Source organism: Giraffa tippelskirchi, chromosome 11 (assembly GCF_054371585.1).
Source record: "Giraffa tippelskirchi isolate mGirTip1 chromosome 11, T2T-mGirTip1v1.2.pri, whole genome shotgun sequence".
Taxonomy (NCBI): Eukaryota; Metazoa; Chordata; class Mammalia; order Artiodactyla; family Giraffidae; genus Giraffa; species Giraffa tippelskirchi.
In genome coordinates, this window is record NC_137285.1 from 147,581,324 (window position 1) to 147,604,362 (window position 23,039).

At 40.1% G+C, this 23,039-nt stretch overlaps 3 protein-coding genes and 1 long non-coding RNA gene across 23 annotated transcripts in view; 3 read left to right on the plus strand and 1 right to left on the minus strand.

The window, feature by feature from the left end:
• Positions 1-16,890, plus strand: LOC145525539 (olfactory receptor 9G19-like). The gene is made up of 2 exons (XM_081538893.1): positions 1-78; positions 15,813-16,890. The coding sequence occupies exon 2, from the start codon at positions 15,833-15,835 to the stop codon at positions 16,763-16,765; it is 933 nt and encodes a 310-aa protein (XP_081395019.1). The 5' UTR covers positions 1-78; positions 15,813-15,832; the 3' UTR covers positions 16,766-16,890.
• The window catches only part of LOC145525537 (olfactory receptor 5M3), a 57,953-nt gene continuing 34,914 nt past the window's right edge, over positions 1-23,039 (plus strand). For 8 of the 18 annotated variants that reach the window (XM_081538889.1, XM_081538887.1, XM_081538874.1 and 5 more), the window contains exon 1: positions 1-78. The gene's annotated coding sequence lies outside the window, so the exon portion shown is untranslated. Of the gene's footprint in view, positions 79-6,568; positions 6,729-21,843; positions 21,982-23,039 lie in introns of all 18 variants that reach the window. The other 10 variants (XM_081538878.1, XM_081538881.1, XM_081538877.1 and 7 more) reach the window with 3 other exon arrangements.
• LOC145525535 (olfactory receptor 9G4-like) overlaps positions 1-23,039 on the plus strand; it is a 29,677-nt gene continuing 6,638 nt past the window's right edge. Inside the window, exons 1-3 of one of the 3 annotated variants that reach the window (XM_081538869.1) lie at positions 1-78; positions 6,569-6,728; positions 21,844-21,981. The gene's annotated coding sequence lies outside the window, so the exon portion shown is untranslated. Of the gene's footprint in view, positions 79-6,568; positions 6,729-17,357; positions 17,465-21,843; positions 21,982-23,039 lie in introns of all 3 variants that reach the window. The other 2 variants (XM_081538870.1, XM_081538868.1) reach the window with 2 other exon arrangements.
• LOC145525543 (uncharacterized) overlaps positions 15,780-23,039 on the minus strand; it is an 18,882-nt gene continuing 11,622 nt past the window's right edge. The window contains exon 3 of the long non-coding RNA XR_014068275.1: positions 15,780-16,704. This is a non-coding gene — a long non-coding RNA (uncharacterized LOC145525543). The remainder of the gene's footprint in view (positions 16,705-23,039) is intronic.

The following is a 23,039-nucleotide window of genomic DNA, read 5'->3' on the forward strand; positions in this document are numbered from 1 at the left end:
AGAGCGAAGCCTGCCGCCATGTTCTGCTGTGTCTGCTGCACGTAGTAATGAGTTGCTCCGGGACCTTGCTTCAGACATGTAAGTTCTCCTTACTTGTTAAACCACTAATGTTTTTGTTGCTGACTCTGGACTTTTTCTTCAGTCTTTATGCTGGTCAAGTAAAGGCCTGGTAGGCCTGCGGGGTAGAGGCCTTGTGGGCCTGCGGGGTAGAAGCCTGGAAAAGCCTGCGGGGTAGAAGCCTGGTAAAGCCTGCGGGGTAGAAGCCTAGTAAAGCCTGCGGGGTAGAGGCCTAGTAAAGCCTGCGGGGTAGAGGCCTGGTAAAGCCTGCGGGGTAGAGGCCTGGTAAAGCCTTTGGGGTAGAGGCCTGGTAAAGCCTTTGGGGTAGAGGCCTGGTAAAGCCTGCGGGGTAGAGGCCCGGTAGGCCTGCGGGGTAGAGGCCCGGTAGGCCTGTGGGGTAGAGGCCTGGTAGGTCTGTGGGGCAAAACCTTTTAGGCCTATAGTGTGCAGCCCGACAGGGCCAGAGACACAGTCCTATTAAATATGCTCCTCCCTTTATGTCAATTATAAGAAAATGCAGTTATGTCATTTGCCTGTTGCCATGCCCTAATTCATTTGACCAGTCCTTGGACTTCTTAGAGTTAAGGCCTTAGTGTGATCTGTTAACCTGGCTCAGTACCTTAATAATGCTATGGCCCCTGCAGGTCCAAGTTAATGCTCCTAATCCTTGCAGTTTGCACTGTGTGCGTGCATGCTAAGTCACTTCAGTGGTGTCCAACTCTTTGCGACCCTATAGACTGTAGCCCACTAGGCTCCTCTGTTCATGGGATTCTCCAGGTGAGAGTGCTGCAGTGGGTTGCTATGTTCTACTCCCAGGGATATTCCCAACCCAGCTAAGTTTGCATTAGGAGCCAATATTTTTCCATGATCTAAGACAATCTCATGTCAGCTGCAAAAATGAAAACCAGGAAGGGCCCTAAAACATAGCCTCCAGGTGGAGAGCACTCACTGACTTCTGGTCACTGATAGGAATTATTTCAATGGCTTTAGCCCTATAGAAATACTGCTCTGAATTCAAGGTTATTTGGCAAGTCCACAAGAACCACAGAATATAAGAGCCATGCTCAGGTGCTTTATGACAGATGAGGAAGACCACAGAGGGGCAGTGATTTGTCCAAGGTCACAAAACATAAATGGTGGCAAAGCTGGTCCAAGAGCCCTTGGAAGATGCCAGGTCTTTGCCAGGGCCTCCCTGTGCAGTTGAGCAAGTTGTGCCCTGTGCAAGCTGGGGGCCGTACACAGAAGCCCTGGCTGTCCCTTCCCCCGGTGAAGTCTTTCGACCATTCGCTCAAGTGACCTGGGTTTTGCCTTATGTAAGAGAAGGGATTATAAATAGGACTTGGCTCACTCCTGTTTTATGGGAAGCCTTCTCTGAAACCCAGATTGGGTTACATATCCCTCACTTCTTGGTTTCAATTGCACCCTGAATTGTAAATAGCGTTACTGAAAGGACTATTGATTCCTTGAGGGCAGGGTCTAGTCCTATTTACTTTATATCTATGGGTTTGTCCTTAGCAAATATCAGGTGCTCAATAGAAGCTCCTTGTCTTATTCTCGATAATTCAACTCAATAAGCCCCATTTGGGGCCTAATGTTTGCTTGTTGCCAGCCCATTTCATATAGCTGTAGGAAGACTTGTTATTCATTAACCATGGTGACCGCTTCTTGGTAGTAAGAATAAGTCTGGATATCGAGTGGCTGCATCCTGAGACACCTCATGAAAAAAACAAAAAACAGTAACTTACATTTATTGACTGCCAATAGCTTTCTAACTAAGGGTAAATAGTAGTATTATCCCAGAGTTACTGTGAGAAAACAGGATGCCCAGAGTTTTATGTTGCACAGCTGATGTTGAGCTGCAGACCTTGACTGTGTGATTCTAGAACTTGTGTTTCTAACTAGTGTGCTTTGGTGCCTACAGTGTATTAAAGAGCAAGGTCTCTACAAGATCCTATTTCCCAGACAACTTTGGGTCAATTTTTTAAACACCAAAGCATCTAATTGTAGCCTAACATCTATTATATACTTCATATCCAAGATAAAGGTCACCAATCAGAACCCTCTGGGCTATTGAAGTATTGCAGGGACAGAGTTCCCCTTCACTGGATAACTCCGGACTTCTGTGATTTTTGAATGTAACAATTTTATTATTGCTATCATTATTACCTTTTAAAATTGCAAAGTAATACATGCTCACTGCATTAAGTTTAAAAAGATACAGAAAATAACGTATTCAAATGAAGTCCTCATGGTCACCTGGAAGGGATTGGTGATGAGGGAGTTCTGATAGGCTGCTCTGGATGACCTCTATACTAGTAGTGTTTCCACGTTGATTCAGTTCCCTGAAACACCTAACATCTCATCATCAGAGCCGTCTGGTCTTGGCTGTTTCCTCCATCTGATTACAGTACCACTTTCCGTACAAGCTTCAAGTCCTCCATGACCTGATTGTCTAACTAAATTTCCCAGTGTTGTCTTATTTAGGCCTCCGAGACACAATTGTTTTAGGAAAGCATCTTTTGTTCTGAACCATATATATAATGTTTACTTGGTCTTCTTTACTCAGTGTTATCTAGAGACCGCTGGCATCAGATTAATCTGAGATCTGAGATGCACTTGTTAAAAATGGAGATTAAAGGAATTTCACCCAAGACTTATTAAATAAAAAAGTCTAAGACTGAAGTCAGAAATCAACATTTTTCTCCAACCAAAGCATGCTTTGTTTTGTGTTAGGAAATTGTCAAACATATTCAAAAGTAGAGATAATAATATAATAAGCCACATGTAGTCATTACTCAGTTTCAACAATTATTAACCCATGGTCGATCTTGTTTCATCTGTAAATTGAAGTAAATTCCAGACACGATATCATTTGAATGTTTCCAGATCTGTCTATACAACATAACCACAATACAATTATCATATCTAAAAGTTAAATAATAATCATTAATATCATTACATTTCTAGGGCAGATTTTCCTTGTCTCAAATATTTCTTAACTGTGTAGTGTTCTAGATGCTGAATCATGTCATTGGTTATATTTCTTTCTTTTCTGTGATGTATGGGATGTTGGGAGCAAATTCAGTAGCCACCTCTGGCAACTTGACAAAACCTCATGTATGCATTTTGTCTATCTACTTCCCCCTGACTTCATCTTCATTTTACAGGCTTCCCTGTCCTTCACTATCTCCCAGAGTTTGCTCAAATTCATGTCCATTGAGTTGGTGATGTCATCCAACCATCTCATCCTCTATCATCCCCTTCTCCTCCTGCCTTCAATCTTTCCCAGCATCAGGGTCTTTTCTAATGAGTCAGCTCTTTCCATCAGGTGGAGTTTCAGCTTCAGCATCATTGCTTCCAATGAATATTCAAGACTGATTTCCTTTAGGATTGACTGCTTTGATCTCCTTGCATTCCAAGGGACTCTCAATAGTCATCTCCAGAAACACAGGTCAAAATCATCAATTCTTTGGCACTCAGCCTTCTTTGTAGTCCAACTCTCACATCTGTACATGACTACTGGAAAAAACATAGCTTTGACTAGATGGACCTTTATTGGCAAAGTAATGTCTCTGCTTTTTTAATGCACTGTCTAGGTTTGTCATATCTTTTCTTTCAAGGAGCAAGCATCTTTTAATTTCATGGCAGCAGTCGCCATCTTTAGTGACTTTTGAGCCCCCCAAAATAAAGTCTGTCCCTATTTCTATTGTTTCCCCATCTATTTGCTATGAAGTGCTAGGACTGGATGCCATGATCTCAGTTTTCGAATGTTGAATTTTAAGCCAACTTTTTCACTCTCCTCTTTCACCTTCCTCAGGAGGCTCTTTAGTTCCTCGGCTTTCTGCCATAAGGGTGGTATCATCTGCATATCTGAGGTTATTGATATTTTTCCCGGCAATCTTAATTCCATCTTGTGCTTTATCCAGCCCCGCATTTTGCATAATATATTCTGCATATAAGTTAAATAAACAAGGTGACAATATACAGCCTTGATGTACTCCTTTCCCAACTTGGAACCAGTCCATTGTTCCATGTCCGGTTCTAACTGTTGCATACCTACAGGTTTCCCAGGAGGCAGGTAAGGTGGTCTGGTATTCTCATCTCTTGAAGAATTTTCCACAGTTCATTGTGATCCACACAGTCAAAGGCTTTAGTCAATGAAGCAGAAATTGATGTTTTCCTGAAATTCTGTTGTTTTTTCTACGAACCAACAGATGTTGGCAATTTGATCTTTGGTTCCTTTGCCTTTTCTAAATCCAACTTGGACATCTGGAATTTCTCGGTTCACGTACTGTTGAAGCCTAGCTTGGGGAGTTTTGAGCATTACTTTGCTAGCATGTGAAATGAGTGCAATTGTACTTTAGTGAGGGATCACACCATCATGGCTATCTGGGTCTTTAATATCTTTTTTGTATAGTTCTTCTGTGTATTCTTGCCACCTCTTCTTAATATCTTCTGCTTCTGTTAGGTGCATACCATTTCTGTCCTTTATTGTGCTCATCTTTGCATGAAATGTTCCCTTGGTATCTCTAAATTTTCTTGAGGAGATCTCTAGTCGAATTTCCCATTCTACTGCTCTTCTATATTTCACTGCATTGGCCACTTAGGAAGGCTTTCTTATCTCTCCTTGCTATTCTTTGGAACTCTGCATTCAGGTGGATGTATTTTTTCTTTTCTCCTTTGCCTTTCATGTCTCTTCTTTTCTCAGCTATTTGTAAGGCCTCTTCGGACAACCATTTTGCCTTCTTCTTTTTCTTGGGATGGTTTTGATCACTGCCTCTTGGATAGTGTTATGAACCTTCTTCCATAGTTCTTCAGGCACTCTATCAGGTTTAATACCTTGAATCTGTTTGTCATTTCCACTTTTTAATCATAAGAGATTTGATTTGGTCATACCTGAATGGTCTAGTGGTTTCCATACTGTCTTCAATTTAAGTCTGAATTTTGCAATAAAGAGTTCATGATCTGAGCCACAGTCAGCTCCTGGTCTTGTTTTTGCTGATTTATAGAGCTTCTCCATCTTTGGCTAAAGAATATCTTTATCTTTGGCTAAAGAATCTGATTTCGGTATTGACGCTCTGGTGATGTCCATGTGTCTCTTGTGTTGTTGGTAGAGGTGTTTGCTATGACCAGTGCATTCTCTTGGCAAAACTCTGATAACACGGTTTTGTGTCATCAAAAAAAAATAACAGGAAACTGTGCCCTGTATGTAGTAGTGGCTTAATAAATATAGTTGAGTGAATGAGTTTGGGATGATTCAGTACGGAAATCCAAAGTCAGGATAAAAAAGTGGTTTCCGTGGACAGAGGAGCCTGGTGGGCTGCAGTCCACTGGGTCGCAGAGAGTTGGACACAACAAAGCACAGTATGGTGGTGCCCCTAAAGTTCGTCTGAGCCGGTAAGTTAATGTGACGAGAGAGGTGTGCCTGTCTCTATGGCCCACTCCTCTAATTGGATTGTAATGCCTTTGGGGTCTCATTAGCAAACCTCAGGGTGCTCTTGCCAACCATGAATGTGTGTGCTGACACTCCTGAAGCAGAGGGTCCAAACTCTACAATGGCTTTGCCTGTGGTGAGTGTGTGTAAGATTCCCTGAACACTCTGTGCTTGAAAGTTTCCTGAGACCCTTCGCTTCTCCCGCCAGAGTCCTTTACTCTCGCTGCTCAGCTGGGAGGGTGGCGCTCACTAAGGTCAGTTCTTGTGTAGTCGTGGTTTCCTGGGGGACTCTCCAGCTAGAATAAACCTGAACCAACCAAGGACTCTTGCGGGAAACAGACGTTTTCCCTTGCTCTGTGCTTTCTCTGTTTTGTTCTCAATGCGCAGGTAGAAGTCCTGCTGCACAGTATCTTAGTATTTCTCTGGTTTTTGCCTTTAAATGCATAAAGTGTCAAATTGATTTATTTTCATATTCCCACGGCATCACTAGAATCCTTCTGCTTCAGCCATTTTCTTTTTTTCTATACAGTAAACATTTATATATACACACACACACACACACATACACACATATATGCATATCATAGAGGGGCTTCCCTGGTGGCTCAGTGGTAAAGAACCTGCCTGCTAATGCAAATGTGGATTTGATTCCTGGGTCAGGAAGATCCCCTGGAGAAAGTAATAGCAACCCACTCCAGTATTCTTGCCTGGGAAATCCCATGGACAGAAGGAACCTGGTGGGCTACAGTCCATGGAGTTGCAAGAATTGGACACACCTCAGTGACTAAACAACAGCACTATATCATAGAATTATTTATTTGAGAAAATTTCCTTTTTTAGATCGCCTTATTTTAAACAAAGTTAAATGTATCTAGATGAAAAATAGAAATTCACTCTACTATAGAGATTTAGAGATTTAAAAAGAAACATTCCAGAAGTTGTAACATATTTGTGGAATTCATCTGAATAATTTAAAGAAATAAAGGAGTTGAATTTTTCATGCTTCCTCCCAATGCACTGTCACTGTATTGATGTAACTGTTTTCCTTTTGTCTTGCCTTTTTTTTTTTTTTTGAAGACATGGCATATTTGTGGTTACGAAGCAGGGATGCCCAAAAAGCATCATTTCCAGAGTCCGACGTAGCCTGTGCTCACCTCTCTCATCACTGAGCTCCTGTCTGCTGCCTTCAGTCATCATCTCCCTCCTTGTTGGATGATCAGATGTTCCTACTTTCCTAGTACGTTGTACAGTGCATTGTACAGTGACTAAGAGCATACCTTTGGAGCTCTGTGCCTTGGGTTGCATTTCTGGCTCTAACTCTTACTGGTCTGAGAACTTGGCCAAGTCACTCATTTGCTCTAATCCTCATTTCCCTCATCTGAAAAAGAGAAACAAGCGTCATAACTTCCTCCAAATATTGTTGAGTGGATTTACTGAGATGATGCATTTTAAGTGCTCCTCGTAGGGCTTGGCATACAGCATTGCTTAATAAATGCAAGCAAATGTCTTAGTGCTTGGGTGACCATTCCCTCTACTTGTGGAGATGTTCAAACTCAGAGTGTTTTCACAAGTATTTTATTATTTAGAGGCTTGCTATGTGAATGCCCGGTCCTTGGCTGGGGGTTGCTGAAGGCAGAATGGAAGGATCAGAGTGCACAGAGAAGGCTGAGTTCCCAGCCTTTCCCATGGGCTGTCCTGGTGTGGGGTCCCTGACACCAGTCAACTTCTTGGAAATTCGAGCAGATTCCAGAGTGTATTTTACTGAGGCACAGTCTTAGCACCCTTTCCCCAAAGCCCAGGTGGCAAGGTGGTCTTTCATGTCAATGACTCCTCAGATGCCTGAAGCTTGAAAGTCTCTTAAAAGACATACTGACATTTCAATCTTTTAACGTAGAAATGTTTCTAAAGTGCATTACAAATTTCCTTTCTCTTTCAAGAGAGAAAATATGTCTGAAAACTCGTGTGAGCTCAATCATATTCAGTGTAAGGCATGGCAAATATAAAATGTGTACCCCAAACCCCCACCAATGCCTAAGCAAAGGAGTGAAAGACATGAATAATCACATAAAGGTATTGACTTGCTTTCTAGTTATTTTAAAATTCAAATATTGATGATCTTTATCAGTGAAATTAATTTGGGCGCTGTGTATTTCTACTTTTCCAGCTTAAAATCACAGTACTTTGTCCTACTTCATTTTGAATAGACGGGGAAATAGGGCACCAGGCAGAGAGAGAGAGAGACGTGTTTGAGGTGACTGCAAACAACAAAGTTGGGGCTAATATTGAGGTCTTTTGACTTCCAGGTCAATGCCCTTTTCAGGGTTTCAAGCTGCTTCCTTTGGGCAAAGTCAAGTCTGTTAATCTCCTGAAAATGTTCAGTAGATTGAAAGTAGAGAAGGTAGGAGTCTGTAGCAAACAAGCACTGTAGGAGGAAGTGATTGCAGTAAGGGTGAGGGGACTACTGTGTCGACTGGAAAAAAGACTCAACCTAAAAGTTTAGAATTATGTTTTATTTGGTGGACAAAACTGAGAATTTAAGCCAGGGACACAGCCTCTCAGATAACTCTGAGGGACTGGTCTGAAGTGGCAGGGACAGGAATCAAGATATATAGAAGTTTTTGCAACGAAGACCAGGCAGTTGGAACACCAAAGATCATTGTTAACTGAAGAAAACCAGATAGCTCCAGTTGACAATTAGCACTTTTCTATATGTGGGAGGATGCATGAGTCTGGGCTCACTGAAATCGTTCCTTTGATATGCATCTCAGCCATCTGTGGCCCATATCCTGTGTTTTCTCATCCTGAGTCTCCTCAGGGTGTACTCTTGAGGATGGCTGCCTAGATGGCAGGCATCCATCCTCTTTCTGTCCTGAGTTCCCTCAGGGCTCGCTGGAGGGGTGGCTGTAATGTGATGGTTTGATGGCTGCAACATCCTTTGCTTACTGATAAGGCAGGCAACAGTTTTCATTCACAATAAGGTCTACAAGTGTCTTTCAGATCAGCTTGTAACTCCTGTCACGGTGCTTGCTATCGGTGACCTTGAGCAAGTCCCTTAAACACTAAATTTTTTGAGCTTCCTTTTCCTCACCTCCGAAGTGAGAATATTAATAGTTATCTTAAAGGTTTGTGATGAGTGTGAACTTGGATAATGCGTGAAGGTCATGACCTGTGCCTGACCCGCGACAGCTCTGCCAGGATGACGGAGCATGAACTGCAAGAGGTCCTTTTTGCACTCCACTCAGTCTGGTTCAGGTCCTCACAGGCTGCAAGGTCCAAAGGTGTGTTTACAGGTTAAGGGTGGTGTGAGGACTTTGGAGGGAAGCAGAAAGGAGGAAACAAGGACAGAAGGAGGAGAGACTGAAGCTGTGTGAAGATGATCAGGTTGGGAAAAGTGGTCCAGGTTGGGAGTTAATGAGCAGTCTTGTTTCATCAGTGTTTACTCCCTGGAATAGCAAATGATGGTGTCTTCAAACTGCACGAGATTCTAGCTGGACACTAAAAAAGTCTTCGTGCCCTCTACCTCAGCTTTCTCATTCCAAGAAATTGATCCTAAGATATTCACAGAGGAAGGCCATACACTAGAGTACAAAATAGGGAGCAACTTAAAGTTCATAAATAAAAAAAAATAGTCAAATAAATTAGGGTACGTGTTTTAAGATGCACCGTTAAAAACATCTCTTAAACTATCACCTTGGGGAAATGCTTAAATAAAGTGTTAAAGGAAAATACTGAATATATTACTATGAATACATTTCATTCAAATTCGTAGAAATGTTTTCATAACTGAAATGAAACAACCAAAAGAAATTCACTGCAATAATAATGGCTTCTAATTTCTGATATTATTTTCACTACTCTCCAAAGTATCGCTAATGAATATGTTGAACTTGAGCAAACTAGCTAATCTCCCTGAGCCTAATTTTCCTTATCTGTAAAATGGGGATAAGGACAGTAAATATATGGATTAAATAACAAATGTATTATTATTTATTATTATTTTATTATTATTTATTTATATTTTATTTTTATTATTTTATTATTTTATAATACAAATCATAAAAGTAAAGTTCATATGATGCAGATGATGTTCTCTGGGAGAGTCTGGGTCAGAACAGAGTCTCATGAGTGGAAGAGAAATGAGAATAAATCTTGACTTGCATCACCCAAACATGTTGTTCCCTCTTTGTCCTTAGAGGAATTGGCTTTAAGAGCAGGTGGGTGACTACCTTGCTCATTAGATATCCAAAATTTTATGATTCTTTGTACTAGAAATTTAATAAAAACATTTGGAAATTAATGGAAATGGCAAATCACCTTGGCAATAAATCTTAGGACATGGCCCTTGTAAACCAATCTCCCACCTGAGAATGCAACCATTGAGATCTAATAATACTTGGTATTTACTGAGCACCTACTAAGGGTTAAGAACTGTGCTAAATATTCTTTTCTTAAAAAAAATTCTTTATTTTTGGTTGCACTGGGTCCTTGTTGCTGTGTGCAGATCTTCTCTAGTTGTAGTGAGCAGGGGCTACTTTTCATTATGCTGTGATGACTTCAGAAGTTGTGGTACACAGGCTTAGTTGCTCTGCAGCTTGTGGAGTCTTCCCGGACCAAGAATTGAACCCGTGTCCCCTGCATTGGCAGAAGGGTTCCTATTCACTGTGCCACCAGGGAAGTCCTAAATGCTCTTACCTTATCTTATAATGGCAGCCTAGGTGATAGGTATTATTATTTGACATAGGAGGAAACAGAGTTTCTAAGGGGTCAAGCAACTTGTCCAATGTCATCCAGCGAGGGGATGGAAGCATTGGAAATGAGTTTCATGGGATTTGTCTCTAGCAGCTACCTTCTGGATGGCTGTGATACTGCCTCCCAAAGCAGTTTTCATTTGATGGCCTAAATACCAATTGTGCAATTCCAAGCATTTGATCTCACATCAGAATGTCCTTGTTTTTTCTTTCTTTCTTTTTTTTTTATCATGACAAAAGACCAGATAGAAACATTGGCTGTGTTACATTTATTACAAGACTAAATAAAAACAAAATACGGCAGAATTTTTTTTCATGAAAATAATGGTTAGGTTATTTGTCTACTATCAAAGTCTGTTTTGGGGTGTACGCAATGATTATATTATTACTATTACTTTTATAACATTCTCCTTCAGTGGCAGGAACTGACTGGCTGTTTCCAGTGCTATCTCTCTTCTCTGCCTCATGGGTGAATTTAAACATCTGATCAAACCATTTTCACAAATTGAGCAGGAGGTAGAAGAATCTGTAAGATACTAGATTTTAGGAAATTTCTGGATAAGGGAGATGCTAAATAAGTCTGGGTAAAGCCTTTGACTGTGTGGACCACAATGAACTGTGGAAAATTCTGAAAGAGATGGGAATACCAGACCGTCTGACCTGTCTCTTGAGAAACCTGTGTGCAGGTCAGGAAGCAACAGTTAGAACTGGACATGGAACAACAGACTGGTTCCAAATAGGAAAAGGAGTACGTCAAGGCTGTATATTGTCACCCTGCTTATTTAACTTATATGCAGAGTACATCATGAGAAACGCTGGGCTAGAAGAAACACAAGCTGGAATCAAGATTGCCAGGAGAAATATCAATAACCTCAGATATGCAGATGACACCACCCTTATGGCAGAAAGCGAAGAAGAACTAAAGAGCCTCTTGATGAAAGTGGAGAGTGAAAAAGTTGGCTTAAAGCTCAACATTCAGAAAACTAAGATTATGGCATCTGGTCCCATCACTTCATGGGAAATAGATGGGAAAACAGTGGAAACAGTGTCAGACTTTATTTTTTTGGGCTCCAAAATCACTGCTGATGGTGATTGCAGCTATGAAATTAAAAGATGCTTACTCCTTGGAAGGAAGATTATGACCAACCTAGATAGCGTATTTAAAAGCAGAGACATTACTCTGCCAACAAAGGTCCGTCTAGTCAAGGCTATGGTTTTTCCAGTGATCATGTATGGATGTGAGAGTTGGATGGTGAAGAAAGCTGAGCTCCAAAGAATTGATGCTTTTGAACTGTGGTGTTGGAGAAGACTCTTGAGAGTCCCTTGGACTGCAAGGAGATCCAGCCCATCCATCCTAAAGGAGATCAGTCCTGGGTGTTCATTGGTAGGACTGATGTTGATGCTGCAACTCCAATACTTTGGCCACCTCATGTGAAGAGCTGACTCATTGGAAAAGACCCTGATGCTGGGAAAGATTGAGGGCAGGAGGAGAAGGGGACGACAGAGGATGAGATGGTTGGATGGCATCACCGACTTGATGGACATGGGTTTGGGTGGACTCCGGGAGTTGGTGATGGACAGGGAGGCCTGGCGTGCTGCAGTTCATGGGGTCACAAAGAGTCGGACATGACTCAGCAACCAGACTCAACTGAACTGAACTATGATGACTAATATTAAATTTTATTTGGATTCTGTCTGGAATACGCTCTTTTCTCCTGAGATGTAATCTGGGTACCATATTGGATTAGTTTTCACATCTCCTCAGTATCCTCTGGTCTGAAACAGTGTTTCACTCTTTTCGTGTTTTTTCTTGACTTTGACAATTCTGAGGAATATTCGTGAGGTATCCTGAAGAATGCTTCAAGATATGGTTTTACATAATGATTCTCTCACATTAAACTGGGACTGTAGATTTTTAGTATGGTTTTATCACAGAAATGAAGCTTTTCTCATGACATCGTATCGGGGTGAATGATATCCGCATTACCTCAGTGGAGAAGACCATCTTTATCTTTTGTTTAAGGCAGAGCTGGCCAAGTTTCGCTACTCTAAACTTGAATGCTGGATTTGAAATGCAGTTAATAACAATTATTTCTATATTTTTTCCCCATAATTCAAAGTCTACATTTCATGTTTATTTGATGAATACCTATTATTTCAAAATTTCAATATCAAAAAAGTAATTAATGGGATAGATGTGGTGGTGTAATTATCTTTAATGATTTAGAAGAAAATGCATCCACTAAAATGACACAAGAGACAGTGTTTCACCTAATTAAATGGTTTGTGGTCCACTGAGTAATACTCCAATTACAATTCTGTGTACTTCATATATTCACGGTCATGGGGGGAAATATAAGACCCAGGGCTTGGCAGAATTTGGACTGTGAATTCAACTTTTAAATTTTTCTTTGTATTTTTTGATATTTCTAATGTCCCTAGAAATAAAATTCCATTTTACTGGCATGCTCATTGAAATATACTACCATTTTTGCAAGCCTAAAGTCTTCTGATATCTTAAAGAATGTTTGAATACTGAGAAGAAATATACCTGAGATTCATTAATCCTAAAATGAAATTCTCAATAAATTAACCAAGAACATCTGGTTTCAGGTCAGTTTATGTTTCTTTCTGTATCTTTCAAATTAAGTGGAAAAGATGGAGCTACAGCTCATACAGATTACTCCACAAACTATAGATGATCCCTTTCTATGATCAGAAACATTTTAATTTGCACTAATATGGCATGAAGTGGTTTTGACAATTAAGGTTTGTATTACTGAAACTGGCAGCAGTGAGCAATAGGGAAATTGCAAAAATACACAGAATTCTGTAATTCCATAAACCTAGTTCCAATTTGAGTACAAACCTACCATTAATCCACTGATTTTCTCCAAAATCATTTGAAATTACTAAGGTTGAGCACTAAATCAATTTTTCAGTCTCTTTTGTTATTGATGTGAGTATTGCATCAGTAAACTAAAACAGTAGTTCCAGTCTTCCTAATATACCAGGGTGTTGCTAATATTTTCAAATGTTGAAGGAAAGCCATTTATTAAAATAGTCTGAATAATAATGGATATTTACAATGTATCTGCCCAGTCCCTCTTGCTATTGGAAAAAATATTCTGGTGACATATTATTTATGTCTAGGGTTGTTTGTAGTGGATATCAAGTAGGCCTTCATGGAGCTGAGTCTGTAGCCTGACATTTGATCTGGACAAAACTAAGATGAAGCAGACCATCCATCTAATTTTACTGAAGTTTTATGTCTGTATCTCGGGGCCATTCATTTTAAGGCATTGCAGCTCTTGCTTCCCCATCTTCTCCACATTTGCCTCATCATAACAGAGGTTTACTCATTGGTAGAGAAAATTCATAATTTTCACTATATCTTGAATGCATTTTGTATAAAATTATTTTTGGTAAATATAATAATTATATATAATTATCTATAGTTTATAAATATAAATTATATTCTTTTGTTTGTCATAACATCATATATACTTTATATTGTATATTTAATTATATATTGGTGGCTGAGACAGTCAAGAATCTGTCTGCACTAGACCTGGATTTGATCTCTGAGGTGGGAAGATCCCCTGGAGAAGGGAATGGCAGTCCACTCCAGTATTCTTACCTGGAGAATTGCATGGACAGAGAAACCTGGTGGGCTGCAGTCCATGGCCTTTCAAAGAGTCAGACGCAAGAGAGCAACTAACACTCACTTATAATTTTAGATATTTATCAGAAAGGTTTAGCTGCTGAGTCATACTGGAGTGGGTTGTCATCTCCTTCTCCAGGGGATCTTCCCGACCTAGGGATTGAACTCAGGTCTCCTGCATTGCAGGTGGTCTCCTGCATTGCAGGTGGATTATATACTGACTCAGACATCAGGAGGCCCACAGCAATACTGGGGTGGGTTGCCATTTTCTTCTCCAGGGAATTTTCCCCACCCAGGAATCAAACCTGTGTCTCCTACATTGAAGGTGGATTCTTTACCATTAAGCCACTGTGGAAGCCTCATATATTAAAATAGATGATCTAAAATCACATTTACAAATAATTACTATAAGTTAATTAGATTCAATTAATGAATGAATCAATGTTAAGCAAAATGTCAATATAAAAACCCCAAAATTATCCCAGGAGGCAGTATAACCTTAATGGAGGTTTTGATGGAAGGTGCATGATTGTTTCATGAATAAGATTCTATAATTAATTAATTTAAGCACAAGATGAAAGGCATAGACAGAAATAGACTTACAGCTACAAGAAACAAACTAGTGGCTACCAATGGGGACGAAGGTAAAGGGACGAATTAGGGATATGGGATTAAAAGATACAAATTACCATGTATAAAATAGATAAGCAACAAAGATACAACACATAGCACAGAAAATCATAGCAAGTATCTTGTAATAACTTTTAATAGAGTATAGAAAGTGAAAGTGAAGTCCCTCAGTCGTGTCTGACTCTTTGTGACCCCATGGACTGTAACCCACCAGGCTCCTCCATCCATGGAATTTTCTAGGCAAGAGTACTGGAGTGGGGTGCCATTTCCTTCTCCAGGGGATCTTCCCGACCTGGGGATCGAACCCAGGTCTCCCGCACTGTAGGCAGACACTTTACCATCTGAGCCACCAAGGAATCCCTGATTAATTAATCAAGGATTAATTAATCCCAGATTAATAGAGTATAATCTGTAAAAATGCTGAATCATTATGCTGTACACCTGAAATGAATGTAATAATGTAAATCAACTAAACTTCAACTTTAAGAAAAAGAACTTGAACATTTTAATGGGCCATATTCTGCCTACCACATTCCCCCAAATCATTCAGTTTGATAAGTTTAATTTTTTGTTTTTAATTCTTATTTCTGTAAGAAATTAATACACATTTTGAACACAGTTATCCATTGATTAATATTTTCATTTCCTTTCAGCGTACATTTGAATGTCATATATACATAGATATGGTTTCAAATTCCTATTATCTAAGTAAACCTATTGTATTATTCAAGATATACATTTTATTATTTTTTTTTTACTTTATTTTTAGCTGTGTTCTTGGTTTTGTGGATAAAAAGTTAAATAAGATATAAGTATTGCTTTCAAATAAATTAGCATAAATGCACTTCCAAGGTTATTCCAAAGTGTGGCTGGACTAATAAAAGTATGCTTCTTCAGGTAATTCACTAGTAAAGACAAAGGATTTAAGAACTCAAAAGCAAACTCCCTTTTTCATGTCCTCCACATGCTCTCCAATCACTCTAGCTGCAAACGGAAAAGAAGATGAACAAATCACCATCTCTCAAAAGGAGGATGATTAGAAAAAAATGTATGGTGACACATTATATTATGTTCGTAATCTGATCTTTCAAGGCGGCATAGAGAGATTTCACAGTTTTCTAACAGGAATAATTTCCAGTTCAGCTTAAACATTTTTTTTTTTTTTAATGAACATGGTATATGCATCAGTTGAGTATTTAAATAATCTAAAATGACATATAATGGGGAAGCTGACAACATCAATACCTTAAATCATGACATATTGATCAATTTTTTACAGAAAGGAATGAAAAAAACTCAATGGATGAAAAAAATTATACCATGGTGAAGGAGTTCATACTTTTAGGATTTACGACAGACCCGTGGTTACAGAGAGTTCTCTTTTACATCTTCCTCATCATTTATATCAGCAGTCTTTTAGGGAACATCACCCTGATTTCTCTGATATGTGCTGACTCTCGGCTCCACACACCCATGTATTTCTTCATTGGGAATCTTTCGTTCCTGGATCTCTGGTATGCTTCTGTCTATGCCCCCCAAATCCTGCTGACCTGCATCTCTGACGACAAGCACATCTCTTTTGCTGGCTGCCTAGCTCAGTTCTTCTTCTCCGCTGGACTGGCCTATAGTGAGTGTCACCTGTTGGCTGCCATGGCTTACGACCGCTATGTGGCCATCTCTAACCCGTTGCTTTACTCCCAAGCCATGTCCCCAGGGTCATGTGCCAGTCTTGTTGCCGCTTCCTACTTTAGTGGCTTTGTGAACTCAGCCATCATCACCAGTGAAACATTTACCTTGAGCTTCTGCAGGAACAATGTCATTGATGATTTCTTCTGTGACCTGCCCCCCCTTGTCAAGTTGGCCTGTGATGTGAAGGAAAGCTACCAGGCTGCGCTCTATTTCATGCTTGCCTCCAGCGTCATCTCTCCCGCTGTACTTATCCTTGCTTCCTATCTCGTCATCATTGCTGCCCTCGTGAAGATCCACTCCACCCAAGGCCGCTTGAAGGCCTTCTCCACCTGTGGCTCTCACCTGACAGCTGTCACCTTGTACTATGGGTCAATTCTCTTCATTTACTCCCGGCCAAGTACGAGCTATGCCCTGGAGAGGGATAAGGTGGTGTCCGTGTTCTACACACTGGTGATGCCCTTGTTGAATCCGTTGATCTATAGCTTAAGAAATAAAGATGTTAAAGATGCCTTGAGGAAGATCATAGAGAAAGCAGTTTCTTAAACAACGACTTTAGTAAACAAAGAGTGTTTTTAAGTTTTTTTAATCTTTTTTTACAAATTAATCTCTACATCATTAATGACAACCTGTAGCCTCATAAATGAATAAAAAAGAAAACAAAGAAATTATTAAATGTGGAAATACCAGCCTGTATTTTTTTATTTCAGTTGACAATAATGTATGTGAATATGTTTTTGAAATAAAGGGGCTGGATTCTGAGCATTTTATGAGAGACTTGATTTCTAAAACAGTATTCATGGTTGCCTGCATATATAGTATCTTAATCTATGAAATCTTAATCTATGAAGTGAAGTGAAGCGAAATGTGCTCAGTCCTGCCTGACTCTTTGTGAGTCCATGGACTACACAGTCCAGAGAACTCTCTAGGCCAGAATACTGGAGTGGGTAGAAGGTATGTTCCCTTCTCTAGGGGACCTTCTCAAGCCAGAGATGGAACCCAGGTCTCCCACACTGCAGGTGGATTCTTTACTAGCTGATCCACAAGGGAAGCCCAAAAATGCTGGAGTGGGTAGCCTATCCCTTCTCCAGCAGACTTTCCTGACCCAGAAATCGAACCAGGCTCTCCTGCATTACAGGTGGATTCTTTACCAGCTGAGCTACGAAGGAATAATAAAATTGATTATTGAATCATTGTCACGATTATATGGATTAAATGACTTGCTTCAAATCTTGCAGTTCACAGGTGAGAAAACAAAAGTACAAACCTTGAATTTTCGGTTCTGAAGATATTTATCCATTTGTTAGGAGAATGAGTTAAGAGGTCACAAGTAAAATGCCTGTCACAAAATGCCCTTAAAATAAATTTATTTTTTATTCTGATAATCATTTCTTTGCTTGCCATGATATATTTCTTTGGCAATAGATGTAGAAGATAGCAAATATCTTTACTTAGATTCACTGTGAGTTTTCAATAAAGGATTATTTACTCCAAAAACTAGAGAATCAAGAACAAGAATATAGCAAGTGTAAGACTTAAAGCCATGAAATTAAAAGATGCTTGCTCCTTGGAAGAAAAGTTATGACCAACCTAGACAGCATATTAAAAAGCAGAGACATTACTTTGACAGCAAGTAATGTCTAGTCAAAGCTATGTTTTTTTCCAGTAGTCATGTATGGATGTGAGAGTTGGACTATAAAGAAAGCTGAGCACCAAAGAATTGATGCTTTTGAACTGTGGTGTTGGAAAAGACTCCTAAGAGTCCCTTGGACTGCAAGGAGATCCAACCAGTTCATTCTAAAGGAGATCAGTCCTGAACACTCATTGGAAGGACTGATGCTGAAGCTGAAACTCCAATATTTTGTCCACCTGATGCAAAGAACTGACTTATTGGAAAATACCCTAATGCTGGGAAAGATTGAAGGCAGGAGGAGAAGGGGACGACAGGATGAGATGGTTGGATGGCATCACCAACTCAATGGGCGTGAGCTTGAGTAAACTCCGGGAGTTGACAATGAACAGGGAGGCCTGGCGTGCTGCAGTCCATGGGGTTGCCAAGATTCAGACATAACTGAGTGACTGAACTGAACTGAACTGAAGACTTTAACATAAATGGAGATGTAGATAGAAATAGATAAGTCGAGGGATAAAGAGAAAGATTTCAAACAGCTCTATATCTAAGAGAGATTCAGAATGAAAATCTCAATGAATGAAAGTGAAAGTGAAAATTGCTCAGTCATGTCCAAATCTTTGCAACCTCAGGGACTATACAGTCCATGGAATTCTCCAGGCCAGAATACTGGAGTGGATAGCCTTTCCCTTATCCAGGGGATCTTCCCAACCCAGGGATTGAACCCAGGCCTCCCGAATTGCAGGCGGATTCTTTACCGGCTGAGCCACAAGGGAAGCCCAAGAATGCTGGAGTGGGTAGCCTATCCCTTCTCCAGTGGATCTTCCCAACCCAGGAATCAAACTGGGGTCTCCTGCATTGCAGGCAGATTCTTTACCAACTGAGCTATCAGGGAAGGCCTGAAAAATCTCTATACAGTGAAAGAATGACTGATATCAGTTAAGATCCTACAAATTTTTGTATTTCTTTGCTTGTTCAGCTTTATGTGTAAATTAATTAAAACTTAGAGAATATTTTATTATGGTCATCACATTTCCTAATTTAAGTAGTCCTTATACATGTAAAACGTGATGTTTACCAGCATAAAGAAGCCCTACTGTTGATAAGAAAGTATACTACTTTCCTAGGTTATAACAAAATACTACGGACTGGGTGACATAAACAACAGCAATTTATTTTATCACATTTCTGTATGATAAAAGGCCAGGATTAAAGTGCCATCAGGGTTGCTGTCTTCTGCTTGTAGATGGCCACCCTCACAACAGAGCACCAGATGGTTGGATGGCATCACTGACTCGGTGGACATGAGTTTGAGCAAAATCTGGGAGATGGTGAAGGACAGGGAAGCCTGGTGGGCTGCAGTCCGTGGGGTCACAAAGAGTCAGACACGACTGAGCGACTAAACAACAACAACCCTCTTGCTTTTTCCACACATATTTTTTTCCTCTGTGTGCAAGCATTCCTGGTATCTCTTTATGTGTCCAAATCTCAGTTTTCTCTTTTAATAAAAATACTTAGAAAAAGCAAGAGAGTTCCAGAAAAACATCTACTTCTGCTTTATTGACTATGCCAAAGCCTTTGACTGTGTGGATCACAACAAACTGTGGAATAATCTTAAAGAGATTGGAACATCAGACCACCTGACCTGCCTCCTGAGAAATCTATATGCAGGTAAAGAAGCAACAATTAGAACTGGACATGGCGCAACAGACTGGTTCCAAATCAGGAAAAGGAGTACATCCAGGCTGTATATTGTCACTCTGCTTATTTAACTTATATGCAGAGTACATCATGAGAAATGCCTGACTGGATGAAGCCCAAGCTGAAATCAACATTGCTGGGAGAAATATCAATAACCTCAGATATGCAGATGACACCACCCTTATGACAGAAAGTGAAGAAGAACTAAAGAGCCTCTTGATAAAAGTGAAAGAGGAGAGTGAAAATTTGGCTTAAAGCTCAACATTCAAACTAAGATCATGGCATCCGGTCCCATCACTTCATGGCAGATAGATGGAGAAACAGTGGAAACAGTGGCTGACTTTATTTTTCTGGGCTCCCAAATCACTGCAGATGGTGATTGCAGCCATGAAATTAAAAGACGCTTACTCCTTGGAAGGAAAGTTATGACCAACCTAGACAGCATATTGAAAAGCAAAGACATTCCTTTGCCGACAAAGATCCATCTAGTCAAGGCTATGGTTTTTCCAGTGGTCATGTATGGATGTGAGAGTTGGACTATAAAGAAAGCTGAGCGCCGAAGAATTGATGCTTTTGAACTGTGGTGTTGGAGAAGACTCTTGAGAGTCCCTTGGACTGCAAGGAGATCCAACCAGTCCATCCTAAAGGAGATCAGTCCTGGGTGTTCATTGGAAGGACTGATGTTGAAGCTGAAACTCCAATACTTTGGCCACCTGATGTGAAGAGCTGACTCATTGGAAAAGACCCTGATGCTGGGAAAGATTGAGGGCAGGAGGAGAAGGGGACGACAGAGGATGAGAAGGCTGGATGGCATCAGTAACTCAATGGAGATTTGTCTGAGGAGACTCCGGGAGTTGGTGATGCGCAGGAAGGCCTGGGTGCTGCAGTCCTTGGGGTAGCAAAGATTCATACATGACTGAGCGACTGAACTGACTGACTGACTGACAAGTAATATTGGATTAAGGCTTATCCTAGTCACCTCATTTTAACTTAATCATGTCTCTTAAGGCCCTACCTACTTCCCTGGTGGCTCAGTAATAAATAACCCGCCTGAAATGCAAGAGATGCGGGTTCAATCCTTAGGTTGGGAAGATCCCCTGGGGAAGGAAATGGCAACCCACTCCAGTATTCTTGCCCAGGAAATTCCATGGACAGCAGAGCCTGCAGGCTACAGTCCATGGGGTCAAAAAGAGTCAGATGTGACTAACAACACCACCACCTACAAATATAGTCATATTCTGAGTTAGTAAGGCAGGAGAGTTTAGGGCTCCAACAAAAGAGTTTTGAAGGGATACAGTTTAAGCCATAACAACAAAGATGGGTAGGAATTTCCTGATGAATGAGAAAAGGAAGTGTTGCCTTGACAGAAGAGCATATGACAAAGAAGAAAATTATAGATTGCGTGATTCATTTTAGAGAAGTCTAATTAGTACAATTTGGAGAGTTTCAATTATCAGACATATTTAATAGTAAGATTGCGACTTAGATCCATTTAAAGAGACAATTTTTAATAAAATACTCATCATATTGTTATATCCTAATTAACACATTATTCCCATACTTCAAATGAACTCTAATTGTGTCTTTGGAGACTATGGTACATATTTCTGGGCTTTTGTGTGGAAGAAATCCCAAAAGGCTCCTGGAGAAATAAATGCATCAGGTCTAACAAAGCAGGCTGAGACATTAGAGGAGACAGAAAGTAGTATCACTCCCAGGCGTGTCCTTCCGGTCAAAGGTAAGCATCTCAGATCAGAGGCAGTTAAGTGATCTGGCTTCTCTTTGACCTCAGTTGGGCTTCCCTGGTGGCTCAGACAGTAAGACATCTGCCTGCAATTCAGGAGACCTGAGTTTTATCCCTGGGTTGGGAAGATCCCCTGGAAAAGAGAATGGCAACCCGTTTCAGTGGTCTTGCGTGGATAATCCCATGGACAGAAGAGCTACAGTCCACGGGGTCACAAAGAGTCGGACACAACTAAGAGACTTAACGCTTTCACTTGACCTCAGTTGAAATCAGAAGAGAGGTACGAAGTTTGTCTTATGCCAAACACACACACACACAAGCGTGCACACACACACTTCTAAACAGAAGTCCATTAATGAGATATGTAACTCTCATCTAGAATTTAAATTCAGTCTGATAGTTATGCTGATTCATCACATATTCTTTTACACAGTGGAGAAAACAAGAGGACATACAAGGTGACATGTTTTTTGATTCTAGTGATTCGCATACTCTGTGTTGACTCAGCTATAGGTGTAATATTTTAACTTCTTGGTGCTCATTTTTCAGGTGCCAGAGGGAAATTTGAAGAGGAAATAGGAGGAAAAAGAGAGTAGATTGATTCCAAGTTTGTAGTGTGGGAAGCTAGAATAGAATTTATTACCTGATACAACAAATGAACAGAGAGATCACTTTCGAGGACTGAAGGTTAGTAATTCAATTGCAAACTTCTAAAGTTTGAATTATTTGTTACTCATCTCTTATGAGTATAGAATGTTAGCATTAGGTATCTTTTGCTGTGTGTGTGTGTTTGTGGGTGCATGAGTCACTCAGTCTGTCTGACTCTTTGTGACCTCATGGACTGTGGCCCACCAGACTCCTCTGTCCATGGAATTCTCCAGGCCAAGAATATTGGCATGGTTGACTTCCCTTCTCCAGTGGATCTTCCTGATCCAGGGATTGAATTCAGGTCTCTCGCACTGCAGGCAGATTCTTTACCACCTGAGCCACCAGGAAAGCCCCTTTTACTGGTAGAATTTTTAATTTAGAATCATGACCACAAAATCTATGGGTAGATTTATAGGGATTCTTGAACCCTCTAAAATTTTGTTTGTTTAAACATATGTGAAGTTTTGGAGGTTGGGGAGAACATACATTGCTTTTGTTAGGTTTTCAAAGAGGTCTAACTTTCCAAAAATTTAAGAGCAATTAATTATTTTCCTGATAAAGAAATTAAGGAATGTTCACAAGTTCACATGATTGATTATTATAGAAACAAGCATGACAATGCAAGTCTTCATGTTAAAATAAGGATATATTTCATCTCTCACTTAAGCCAAGATGATGATATGCTTATTGTCTACAAAGATACATGCATAGCATAAAGGTTGTTAATCTGTTCTGCACACTGTATTGTTGCAGGCAAGGTTATATGTTCTTATATCTATGATAGATTTTATGGAGGTTATAAGAGGTTTTAAAAACTGGAATCACAGAAAGTTGGTGCTAGAAAAGGATCAAACACATTTTTTCATGTGGTAAACTTGTGTTCCAGAGAGGACAGGTGACTCTCTTAAAATTACACAGGCATTATGTCATTGTCTATTAAATCTCAATTTTTAAAAAAATCACACAAATGGTAAGTGTCAGGCCCTGTTCCTACCACAGGACTCCTTCATCCAAGGCCAGTGAACTTTGCACTCTAAATGTGATGCTCCTTTGTCAAATTACATGCAAATAGGTAACAAAGATATTTACTCAAAATT

What these genes read in the sequence shown, in the direction of transcription:
- LOC145525539 (XM_081538893.1), top strand. Translation starts at nt 15,833, where the DNA reads ATGGATGAAAAAAATTATACCATGGTGAAGGAGTTCATACTTTTAGGA.